A 12,988-nucleotide genomic window follows, 5' to 3' on the forward strand; every position below is an offset into this window, starting at 1 on the left:
GCTTTTAATCATATGAAACTTGAAATTACATGTAAAGTCAGACATCAGTTTCGATGTAATCATCCACAGCAGCTATAGAGATTGGCTTGTGGCTGCAGAGTGCTCCTGGTTCTAGCTTGGAAGTGGTGGACACCAGCATCAAAAGCTCAGGCTGACCTGCCTGGTTGCCCAGATTGGATTTACAGTGGTGAGGAAGGGATGAAGTGTTGCAGTGCGATTTATTTATTTATTTCATTTCAGGATTTGAACCATGAGAGGAGGTGCCTTGAGGAGGACAACAGGCATCTGAGAGCTGAGCTCCAAGCGCTGAAGGCTGACACTTTCACTCTCGCGCAGGTGATCCATATGTTTATGTTTTTCCTTCTCTCTCTCTCTCTCTCTCTCTCTCTCTCTCTCTCTCTCTCTCTCTCTCTCTCTCTCTCTCTCTCTCTCCCTCTCTCTCTCTCTCACTCTGTCTCTCTCTCTCTCTCTCTCTCCCTCTCTCTCTCTCTCTCACTCTGTCTCTCTCTCTCTCTCTCTCTCTAACCCCTCCACACACACACACATCCCCCCTTCTCCAAAGTCATGGGACAGCCCCTCATTCATTTTTCAAAACTCATTTTCCACCCTTGAGCTCAAGATTTTTAATTCCAGGTTCACCTTGACTGGTGGCCTTTGGGCATGAGGGATCAGCCGTGCTAGGCTTTGATCCAGTGAGCCAGCGTGGGGCTCATTTCCAGCCTTGCCACACTGATGCGACTCAGTGGGCTCCACTTGACCTCCCTGCTTCCGAGGGGCCCTCCAGCCCCAGCTGAAGAGACCCCCCCCCAAAAAAAACTCCTTAGTGAACCCCACCGCTGAACACCTCCAGAACCTCTTTCCAATCAGTGCTTGTTCCTTTGATCTCTATAGCGCTCCTCCTCCCTGCAATCAACGTTGGACATAGATGGAATGTGTTAGCATGTTAGCATAAGCTCTTTCATGCTGCAGAACAAGTGATTACTCCAGGCTCTGAGCTATCCTGATAAGCAGCCGTGCAGCATGAGGTGTTCGGCATTATTCTTTGGCTGCGCCTCTGTGTTGGGCAAGCCCAGTGCACAGTGCCTCCTTTCCTCCACGTCAGCTAGGAGAACCCTCAGGTTGCATTGCTGCCAGAACACTGCTAGGACTCTGTGGGGTGACATTGCTTGTAATGAGTATCTGAGCCTGTGCCCCGACGGAGCCCCACTCGCTGCCACTGCGCTGTTAGCAGCTTAAAAAAGGCTGAATTCTTTTCACTAATCTGCCGAGCTTGACGGTAAACACAGTAGAATTGCTGTAGACCAAAGATATTCAGCCTGCCATGTGCTCTAAACAGAGTTACTCAAGCAGCTCCAGTATAATATACTACCAGCAGGCACTAATGACTGACAGGACTGATGACTGGCATCGTGAGAGGGGTCGTAGGGGGTCACCGTGGGACGCTATGCTAGTACTGTTGTTAATGACTTCCCTTTGAGTGATAATTGATCAACTTCATTACCATATTAACTCTGTAATCCTATGTCACTAGAGGAAGGCCCTGCTGTAATTAATGCTGGGTTTGATTTTGGAAATAATGAACTAATTAGACTAATTAAAATCAATAGAGGTGCCAATATAAGGTTAGGCATCAGCTCCACCGTCTCTATCTGCGCTCAGCCGGAATCACCAGCTCAGTGGTAAAGGAACCTAATGCTGATTTATGGCCGCTTGACGGTCGTTAGTTGGAATAAATTGCTCGTAGGAGCTAAGACAGCATTATTCAAGTGCAAGATACTAAGTGCATTGTAAGGTCAGCAATAAGGGCAAACTTACATATGTAGTTGAATGCCCTTGTAAACCCCAGTTAATATATCAGGTCCGAATAGTGGAGGATGTTGTACAGTATCTCTGAATGCACACTTGCAGCAGTAGGGCCTCTTGCTCTTTAAGAACTTATGTAAAGAAATGGCTGGAGATTAGTTGCGCTGGAAACCCATTTGGCACTCCGCTGCCTACATTTTCAGGTGCTTTAAATAACAGCAAATTACAAAGCTCTTTTGATGTTATTGGAAAAAGCATGTTTCGGATTATTAAAGACTCGACCGAAATAAGGTCACAAACAACGTGTTTAGACCAACTCAGATAAAGAGATGAATAATTGCTCTTTCGTAAGATATTTTTCTCTTTGATTGTCATGGGCTTTTCATTATGCTAGTTACCATTTTTAGAACAGTGCCTCTTTTGTACTTCTCTTTGTGATTATGATCACCTCAGTTCTCAAAAAGAATGCACATTATTCATAAGTTATGAAACATATTAGAGCAGAGTTAAATATTATTTGCTACCTCTGAGCTCAGTTTTTGCATTAATCTAAGGTGTCAGTCAGCGTTGATGGGCCATTTCTAGACAGACGGCTGACGTATTTTTCTGTTGGCTTCTGCTGGCCTGAGCGCTGATGCCTTTTCCCGTTCCTCGTTATATTTCTCCCCTATTTCAGCCATATTAATGTTCGAAATGGTCCCGAAAAGTAATTTGTGTGATGCGACATCCATGTTTTGCCCAGTTATATATCAGTACAACCTTACTTGGCTGTGTTGGGTTTTTCTCTCTGTAGGGCAGTTGACCATTACTTTAATAGTATTTTTTTTTTCTCCCCTGGCTTTAATGATTGAGTACTGTTTGTGCCAGCTTTTGCCGTTCCTCTAACAAATTAGTTTACTGTGGTCATAACCTTCAAAAAGCTCATTACCATAAATTGCATGGCTTTTCATAAAGGCTGAGAGCTGCATTGATGGATCACAAATGGGACCTTACTCTGGACACTCAGACCTGCTAGTAAATTAGGACCTCCATTTCCTACACGTTTCTTAATCAGCTAATGTTTTTTATTCACATTATTAATTTTTCCCATTTTCAGATTTATCTGAATAGTTAAAGCTATGCACATGTTTGTATGGGGTCTTATAGTCATGGAGCTTTGTCATGCTCTTAAAGGTAACAGGAGCATGTGCTTATGAAATTACATCTGCAGAGTATTTAATCACTCTGTAGACAGTAAAAGAGCTGCTTGCTTTTTTCCTTGGTTTTGAAATCTCTGTACAATCTGGGTGTATTACAAGTGGGAGTCTGCAGGCACCTCATGACTCAGTTCAGTTAAATTTCTTCCCCCATATTTGTCCATCTTCACCAATAGGACATTTGAGTGTACCATTGTAAGCAGCCTACGTATGGTGCACTTGTTACAGCTATAAGCCTACATCTTTGTTTCACCATGTAATAGGTTTACACTTAAAAATTCACTAGATTCGTAATTGATCTATGACTTACCCTATTTTGGATCAGGAGGGCAGCGCAGGGCAGACAGTTAAAAGCAAATGTCAATATGAAAGCAAAGCCAAATCCCAGACATTTTTGGCAATTATAAACTCCAGATGTTTTTTTTTTTTTGTTTATTTTCCATTAGAAAAGTTATACTGATAAACATTATGCATAAGCCTATGTAAAAGTTTTTTTTACAATCTTTTGTGCATTCATGCAGAATCTTTAAAGAGGCAATCGCACATAATGCACATAAAACCAGCTATTTTTCTCACTTCTAGAGCATATCTGGAGGAAACGTCCTGTAGTGTTACCTACCACATGCAGTGTATTGGTTGAATATGTGCTATAGGCCAGTTTTCTGAATCTAGATTAAACATAAGCCTACAATAAAAAATTATAATGGTGATTCTATGCAGACACTAAAGTTTAGTCTAAGAATAAGGTTAATCGATGTCTGGGTAACTGACTATGTGTGCAAACAACAAGCTAACTGGCAGTGAGTGCTCATTACGCCCAGCGTTCAAGCCTCAGTCCATAAAAGGTGGCTATTCTGGTCTTCCTTTGAATTACAGTCACAGTATCGGTCAAAAAATGTGCATGTTTTCCCCAAATCATTCAGCCCTAGTTCTGTATCTCTTCTATTGCATGAAGCTCATCACTCCAGAGAACATAGTTACTGCTCCACAGCCCAGTGCTGGTGGGCTTTTAGCTGATGCTTGGCATTGGGTATGGGGACCTTAGGCTCATGTGCTGCTGCTCCAGAGCCTTCCATATTCCATTGGCAATGCTTTTCTGTAAGGATTATACAAGCTGTATATGTACAGTTGAACAACCTTGTCAGCAATGGATCAGCAGGCTAATTCTCTAATTAGAAGGTTTAAATATTCGCATAATGTGTGCTTGCAGAATGCATTTGCTTCTATGCTACAACAGTTGGTTTCAAAAGTATATATTTATTTATTTATTTAAGATCTGCAAACTTGCAAAAACAAAATGTATTGTGTCTTTTCCTTTTTGCAGAACGGGAAGCCTTCAGCTGCCCATTGCTTGCCTGTTTTTAATACAGTCCTACTTTAGTTACTTTTGAGATATTAACAGTAGATTAAAGTTAAATACTGCCAAACAATGTTTCTAATGAAATTATGCTGTTACACGTAATTCAGAAAGAATATTGGAGGACAAATGCTTGATTTGCAGCACATTCTGCAGTTTCTCCAGAGGTTCAAAAACAGGGGTTGTATGGAATTTAATTTCAGTTATTGTCTCTCCACGGTGGCCGGCTAGATTTTCTGTTTCAATCGGAGCACATAATGGGCGGCTCACGAACCTGCTGATCACCCTTCCGTTTAGTCTTTTAAGCAAGTGTTTCACGGCTCAGGCCCCCAGCCTGCTTTTATTGTTTTTCTCTCGCAGTTTAATTCCCCTCAGTGCATGCTGCTCCGGCTACCTCAGCTCACTACTCTCAACACTAATATCAATTGTGCACCTTCAGTGAGCAAGCTTTTCCTGCAGCTTAGCCGCTCTGCTTAATTAGCCTCTCTCTCCCTCTCTTACACGCACACAGTCGTCGACATGAACGCACGTACACCGCGCTGTACCTGCTGCAGCCCTTGTCCGGTTTCTGTTGATCGGCTTGTGTGAAATTGTGATAAGTGTTCACTTTTATCTTTCTCCATTCTGTTTATGAAATGTGAAATACATATAAAAAAGGGGGCTTTGAGAGGTTTCAGCACATGATTGCTTGAATAATGTTTTTCCTTCAGAGTTGTTAACGGGGGAGTAGGCATCCATCAGTATTTTTCCATCTCTACTGACTTGTGTTTGTTGACCTAAAAAGCAGTCGAGCGCTAGAGCAAAATAATAGCAAAGAGACCCCTTATCTCTGGATCATGCATAAAATATTACATGGGCTTTAATGGATGCATCCTGGTTCCTATTCCCTTCCAATTGTGCCCCCAGTCCATGTCCATATTTGCTGCCTAATGCATGTGATGGCTGAGGTAGTTTACGGATCTGGCAGCTATTAAAAGCTAGTTTTGGCTGGGTCTTCTAGAACCAGAGCAGGGAGGAGAGGCCAGTCAAGCACTGCTGAAACAGGTCAGGAGAAAAAAATAGACCTGACGGCACAGGGACTTGACCTGTGAGTAATTAACATCCACATTGATTTCCTTTTTCCCCCAGAGTGACCTCTGTCGCCGCACCCCTCCACACACACACACACGTGCCCATATTTCAGTCCGCACTCACAGCCCCATATTTCACTCCAACACACGCTTTCCCCATATTTCACCAGCACGTCCAGCCTCAAATCCCTAACTCTCCAAAGACAACACCAGGCTAGGCAAGGGAAGACTAATTAGATGTAGCATGGGCTAGCATGTTAGCTGGGGGTATGTTTTATACAGTGAATTTATTTCTATGAAGTCTGTCTTTGCTTTCCTATCTTTCAATCCTTTCAGTGTTTGGTCAGTTACTGTATTGTTCCTACAAAAACTCTAAGCATGTTTTAGATGAATGGAATATAAGCTATATATATAGTTTTATCCTCCTATTTTTCTGTGTACAGTACTGTGCAGGGGGATAAGTGCGTTTGTGCTTATTGAAACACCATATGGCATTAGAAAAAATACAAATACATTCTCAAGGCATTCTCTGGGTTGGTTTCAGAAATTTCACACTCAGTTTGTTCCCACATTAGTATGCTACATTTCCACCTGCATTAAGCCCAGAATTTCCCATGGTTGTCCCAAGACTTTCTCATTACTAGATTATATCTGACCTATTCACTATGCCCAAATGTCAAATGTCTGTGTATAGGTGTATAAAGTTGTATAAAGCCTACCGGCATTAGGCTGTGAAGCAGTGGAACTGTGTTCTTTGAAGTACCTCTGTCTTTGGGATGAGTTGGAGTGGCGTTTGTGATCCAAAACTAATCATCCAAAGTCAGTACCTGTCCTCACTAATGCTTTTGTAACCGAATGCAATCAAATTCTCACCGCAGTGTTCCAACATCTAGTGGAAGGCATTCCAGGAACAGTAGCTATTTTTGCAGCAAAAGAGGAAAAATATAATGAGTGGAAGAATTACAAAAGCTCCTGCAATGCATTATTGTCAAGATGCCACAGGGGTGTTACCCACTATGCTGTTCACCATTTCTAACAGTGCTATAACTACCAGAACCCTTACCAGAACGAAAAGCACTATCTTATGGACTAAGAAAACAATGCCTTTTGATATTCTAGAAAATTGGCTACACTTTAAACACAAAATATTGCAATACAGTGTTGTTTTCACTTTTTTCTCTCCAAACCTTTTGAAGAGGATCTTAAACTAGGGGCACGTTCCAAATCAAATTGAAAAGTGAACTTTGGGTAACCCCCAAATCAAAGGCTGTGGCACACTCCAGATTTAGATAAAGAGAGATGCGTTCAGACGGCTGTCTCAAAAGGCACCATTCATCACCGTGGAGCATGTCCGTGGTTGCGTCAAAGTTTTGATTAAATCCCAGAGATGAAAATGATTCATAAGCAAATGTAATTATCCTAATTATATTTCATGAAATCATCTCTTATTAATCCTGTGAGTGTTTTTATTTGTGTGCTATGCGTTTGCTCGGGAAGAGTAATTTAAGTCTGCTGATCATAGCTGCCCAGTGGCATTTTGATAGGAACGTGTTATTGTAAATGAACAATAAAGCTTTTATGTGCTTGTCTGTGGTGGTTGTACTAGGTCATGGGGGTTACCTTACGGGCAGTGCCACTGGAGAGGACCACTGACCGCTCGGCTCACAGTGCTCAATCACCGTAAGTATAGTCCTGTTTCCTTACTAAGATATGAACTTTGTTAGTTCACTTTGACAGTTTTATAGTTTAGGGGCAATTCTTTAAATAGGAGTTCTTCAAGGGTTCTTTAGTAAAGGTAATGATGTATAGAACCATCACAAAGATGATTCAGAGAACCATTTGAGTGCCCAAACAGTTCTTTGTGGTTCAGAAAATGGTGGTTTTTATTTTTCCCATTCTAATTGTGCTACAATTTATTACATCCTGTATTATGTATTACATATTATTATTATTATTATTATTATTATTATTATTATTGTTGTGTATAATATTCATACTGTGTAACTTCTTTAGAAAATCATAGTAATTTTGCTCTGTCTAGCACAAAAAAGGGTTGGCTGTTATAGAATGCATATGAGTTATAGAACATCCTTTTGGTACTTTTAACTGCTAATACTTGTTCTAAATAGCACTGACATGGGTTCTGCTGTTGTTACATGTCATAGAAAATTTCTATAGAACCATTATATAGAACAATATAATATATATATATATATATATATATATAGAACAATTTTACAGATTGTTGGAACCAAAAGGAGTCCAGTAATGTTACAAATCTCTTTAAAGAACCTCATAAAAGTGCTTCTATGTTGCACCAAAATGGTTTTGCTATAGTTGTTGCATAGAACTTGTTTTGGTACGTAATAGAACCCTACTTGATAAGAATATACTTGATAAGAGTCACATCCTGCAATAAACACAAGTGCAGTCATGCCTTGGTCAGTTTAAATGCTGCGTATGTTTAAAACAGGAATATTGTTGCGGCATAAACATCTTTATTTGCTCAGCCGTTTTTCCCGTATTTCAGCTTCTTACTGCACATCTCCTTCCCCTCACCTACCTGCAGAAAGTTAAATTTCCCCCTCTTCTCATTTGTACTTCATTTGAAGTTCTCCTTGTGTAACATTTCACCTTTAGTTCTCATTAGCATTTTTAGGGAAACTTTTCAGAACTTTTTTCCCTCACAAGCCAAGCGGCTTCTCCAGGAGCAATAGCGGCGCTTAAGCGCGAGGATAAAATGTCTCCCAGTTCACCCGAGGGACAGGCAAGCTCCTGGGGAAGCGAGCGCGTTCAAAGAGGAAGGTGTTGTGCCAGGGGGGTGGCTGTGCCAGAGCGAGCGCCACGCTGCCGAGCCTGTGTGTCCTGTGGTTATATTCTCACAGCCGGCTCTGGGAACAGATACAGCACTTTCTAAAAAAAAGAAAAAGAAAAAAAAGAAATGAAATAAATAAAAATAATAATAATAACACTGGCATCAAATCATGTAAATACGAAATGTAGGCAGCATCCTGCCACCAGCGTCAACATTAAAAGGAACAGATTGAAATGATCCTCAGGGGTAGTATCACCGTGGTAGGTGATGGAATTTCACTCCTTCATCTGTTTTCTCATTTTTTTTCTATTTGCTTTGTTTATCTGCACATTTATTTATATATTTACGCAAGCTGGAATAAGTCAAAATAAGGAGCGGTGATTTATTGATGTCAAGTTCCGTTATTTTACTCTCCGATGACTTCTCGCCGTTTTTACACTTTTCATAATCTCCAGCTGAGCTTATGCCGTTATGTAAACTAGCACTGTTTTTTTTTAATCTTGGAGCTGTAGAATTACACTGACTTTACAAGGAAGCCCTTCCCTGTATGTCATTATTTGACCTTTCACTGTAATAATCTTGCAAGATTATTCCTATGAATTAATTCCCAGCGCAGAGACACAGCTCAGGCTGGACTGATGGAGATGCATCCTGAGATGGAATGATAGGAATAAATCTGTCTTTTATTTGCGAGAAGTTCAAGAGGCTCTGCTTTGTGGGCGGACGCAACTTTTTCCTTTTTTTTTTTCTTTTTATTGACTTTTCTAGGTTCTGGTCGTCTGTTATTAGAGAAGCAAACAAATCAATATACTACACTGTGGCCAAAGTGCAGACAGAAGCGCTCCAGCCCACTGTCGCTAGCACTTCCACCAATCATCTCTCCTCTGGCACATCCTCGCTGGCCGCCTGTATTTGCATTGCAGATCTGTGGAGCGAGTTGCACAACAGTTGTTTTTCACTCATTAGTCACATAAATCAGACTAGAGTGGTACCACAAATGTACCATTCTCATATCACTAGATACAAAACCATGTTGTCTGGTGTCTCAGTCGATTGCGGTCACATATCGCTGTTGTCAGAAGAAAACCTTGTATCACTATTTTTGTTTTGTCGTAATTTGAAAATGCCTGTTACTCTTTACATTGTTTGTAAATTTAATAATTGGGCAAAGGGAAACAGCCCAAAATGACTTGGAAAAACCAAGTTTTGTTTGGCTTACGCTAAAAGTAAAGTTTTTTTTCCTTCTCCTGTAAAGACCACCCTTCGTAAAATTTTGTAAAAGTTAAGTAAGTTACGTTAAATTTAGAGACCCTTATTAGTCCCACAACGGGGAAATTTCACCTCGGCATTTAACCCATCCATGCAGTGAAACACCACATACGCACTAGTGAATGCACACACACACACACTAGGGGACAGTGAGCACAATTGCCCGGACCGGTGGGCGGCCATATCCACAGCACCCAGGGAGCATTCGGGGATTAGGTGCTTTACCCAAGGTCACTTTAGACTTTAGTCACATACTGTTAGCACAGGGGATCTAACCAGCGACCTTCTGGTCACAGGGCTGGTTCCCTAACCTCCACCCCAAGACTGCCTTTTGCAAGTTGTTTATTTTGCATGAGCTTTTTCTTGGAAGATAAATATAATATAAACCCTTTGCATGAGGAAGGAGAAAGAAACAGAAACCGAGAAAATAGGACTCCCAACAACAGTGCAGTACCTGGTAGACCAAACTCTCACCATCAGATAAACAGCACTTCATCTTTGAGAGAGTGAGGAGGAAATCTAGCTGTACTCCTTCCTCAGATCTGAAAACATCTACAAATCTTTTCAGCACTATGAGTTCGAAAGGATGTGTAGCTGTTAAAAAGTGCTTACAGAAAAAAGGAACCAAAAAAGAAGGAAGATTACAAATCATGCAACTTCAAGAAGCCCTTACTGAGAATAAAAGAACGTTTGCAAATTACACAGAAACAATTGGTGCTTTCAGATCAGACTGCCTGCCCCAGAGTCCTGTTTGGGGTTACTTGGATCTGAGGAGCAGAAAATGCAACCAACTTCTAAGACCGAACTTCAGATGTGTAGAAAAACAGACCTGCAAATTCCTTTGAAAAAATACATTTCTGTAAGATTGGATCATGTACGAAAGGCAGAGGGTGGGCACACTGAGTGCTAAACTAATATATATTATTAGATATTGTTTAGTTGTTAAGGCTTCTGTTAAATATATAGAACTGTGCAAAAGTCATATGAAATAAAAGTTTATTTTGACAGTGTTTTGCCTTAAAAACACCATGTCATTCGAATAAATACAAAAAAAATAAATACAGTCAAAAGAAGCCATTTTTAAGTGATTTTTTTTTTGTAGACTTTTTTTGAAGAACAAAGTTAGGTTCCAGATTTCTCCTGGATGCCCCCAGACATCGCATTGATTTGTTCAAATCTGCCACATGCATACCTTATTTAAAATAATGTAAAGTAATGCTTGGCCAAACTAGGTATTGGATGGTGATTACAGTTTTTACTGGGTTTCTTCATGGAGAGGTTGGGAAAACACATCATCACCACTCATTTTTGTGTTAGTTATTTCTAAATATTCTAATCTTAGTGCTTTTTGAGCAAATAAATGCTCACTGCCTATAAATAGCTTTTTAAACTGATTTTCTCTGATGTCTAAAGTTTTGGCACAGTACCAGATGTTTTCTGCTTTTTCCCCTGATGCTGAAAAATGAATAAATTGTACTTAAATGGCTGCTTTGACTGGAAATGAAACAAATGAAGGATGGGCTTTTGCCATATACAGTACTCCTAAAATCATCTTCATCTTTTTTTTTCTCTTTGAAAGATGAATCCATTGCAATAACGAGTTTGTGTTTGTTTAAAAGTGCCCATGCGGTCACATCTGGTTTATGTTTTCTTGCCCTGGGTGTCTCTAGGGTCATTTTCATTGCATGCCAGGCTGAGCTGTCCTTATGTTTTGATCAAAAGCAACAGATCCTATTGCAAGGAAATGCTGCTGCTGATGTAGTGAGTGAACAGTGAGCACCCCCTCCCCAACCAGCACCCCCGTAACCCCCCTACTCTGCCTCTCAAGTCCTCCCCAGCTGGAAAGTTTTGACATCTGCTGGTTTGGGCCGCGGCAGAGCAGCTGTCAGCAGCGGGGAAGCCTCATTCAGCAGCAGTTGGCGGGATGGCTGGGTGCCAGCTTGTACCATCTGTGCGCCTGACATTTCCTTCTAATTAACAGAAGGGTTAATTGTTCTGGCAGGCTCAAATGTAGTGTCTAACATTACCCAGGAGAGAACGCACACAAGTGGCAGAGTGGCAAGGTGCTGGGACGGCACGGTTAATGCCGCCTGCCACCGCCGTCACACCACGGTTAACAGTTGCCGATTGGTTAGCCGGCAATAAGGCTGAGGTGTTTTTTTTTCCACCCCACCCCTCACTGATGAATTATGCCAAGCTGCTGTAATGATGTAGAAAGAATTGGGTTTGGAGAGGCAAAGACCACTGCCTAGGGGCAATTGGGAGGGAACAATTTGCATGTTATTACTGCATATTCATAACTAATTGTGTTAGGCTTTGCTAATAGAGCAGAATGACAGTATGAAAAATTGAGAAGCCGTTTTTATAGCCAACAAAGCACACCACCGCTTTCTCTCCATGTCTCCGACACCAGGCGCCGAATGATCATTAAGACACTTAGTTGCTAAATATAACAGGTTGTATCATCTGTCAGCCTGACGTGATGTAATTTGTTAAGTGGTCTAATTTTATCTTAGTCTATGCAAGCCATTTTTTTAACACCACTTTATAGCACAGCACGTTTGAACCCGAAATCTTGTGAAATTGTGTTTCAACAACATATTAAACTTTAACATGAAAATTGGACACAGTAATTATGACACATTTGTTTAAAAAACAGGGAAAAATGAAAACAAATAATGGCAAACTTAAGGTTTGATGACCGAGATATCAGAAGATAATCTGAGCTGTTACAGGCTCACAGTCGTCTCGGAAAATAGCCGTCTGAAACCTCTGTGAGCTATTGTGTGATTTTTTTTTTGGCCCGTGTGCGCGAGTTGTGATAGATGTAAGCATATGCATGTCATGATGAATGATTAATTGCATATCATGTTGGCATCAGAGGCGGCGTGACCGCCGATGTGCTGACATGTTGAGGCTGTGTGGTGTATTGTACACGCGCGCACATGCATGCACTGTACTGATGGGCTAAATGGATGCCCTCTGGGTGTGGGAGTCAATTTGCACGCCTCCCTTGGCCCCTGCATCGCATTGACTGGCTGTCAGGGCCGTGTGCTGAGAAGGATCCAGACCCCAGAGTAAAGAGACAGGAGCCTTTTACCCAGCATGGGAGAGCTCAGAACAATCCGCCAGTAGAGCAGGCCGCCTTTTTTATTTATTTATTTATTTTTGTTTTGTCCCAGAGAGGAAATGGGGCTCAAATTGACTGCAGTTAGTTACCATTGAGAAACCTCTTCTCTGTTCACTGTGCTTTCAATTCCAGCTCCTCAACTTTAGAAGATTACCCTCCGCGCGTCAGATGACGGATATATGCCAATGGTTGCCATAGCACTCAAATATATCATATAATTGCTCTTAAATTAAACAAATCGGTGCTTTTGTCGAAATAGGCCGAAAGAACTGGCACGGGGAAAAGATTCGACAGTAAAGTGTTTTGGTAATGCATGTAATTTCTGCTCTGCAAACTTTTTCATAAAGC

General features: G+C 41.2%; 1 protein-coding gene across 4 annotated transcripts in view; it reads left to right on the top strand.

Moving 5' to 3' along the window:
• LOC108438592 (golgin subfamily A member 6-like protein 22) overlaps positions 1-12,988 on the top strand; it is a 181,767-nt gene that overhangs the window by 6,679 nt on the left and 162,100 nt on the right. For all 4 annotated transcript variants that reach the window (XM_017716529.2, XM_017716512.2, XM_017716503.2 and 1 more), the window contains exons 3-4: positions 241-336; positions 7,033-7,106. In XM_017716529.2, coding sequence (XP_017572018.2) covers positions 241-336; positions 7,033-7,106 — 170 coding nt within the window. The remainder of the gene's footprint in view (positions 1-240; positions 337-7,032; positions 7,107-12,988) is intronic.

This window comes from Pygocentrus nattereri, chromosome 24, assembly GCF_015220715.1.
Source record: "Pygocentrus nattereri isolate fPygNat1 chromosome 24, fPygNat1.pri, whole genome shotgun sequence".
Classification (NCBI taxonomy): domain Eukaryota; kingdom Metazoa; phylum Chordata; class Actinopteri; order Characiformes; family Serrasalmidae; genus Pygocentrus; species Pygocentrus nattereri.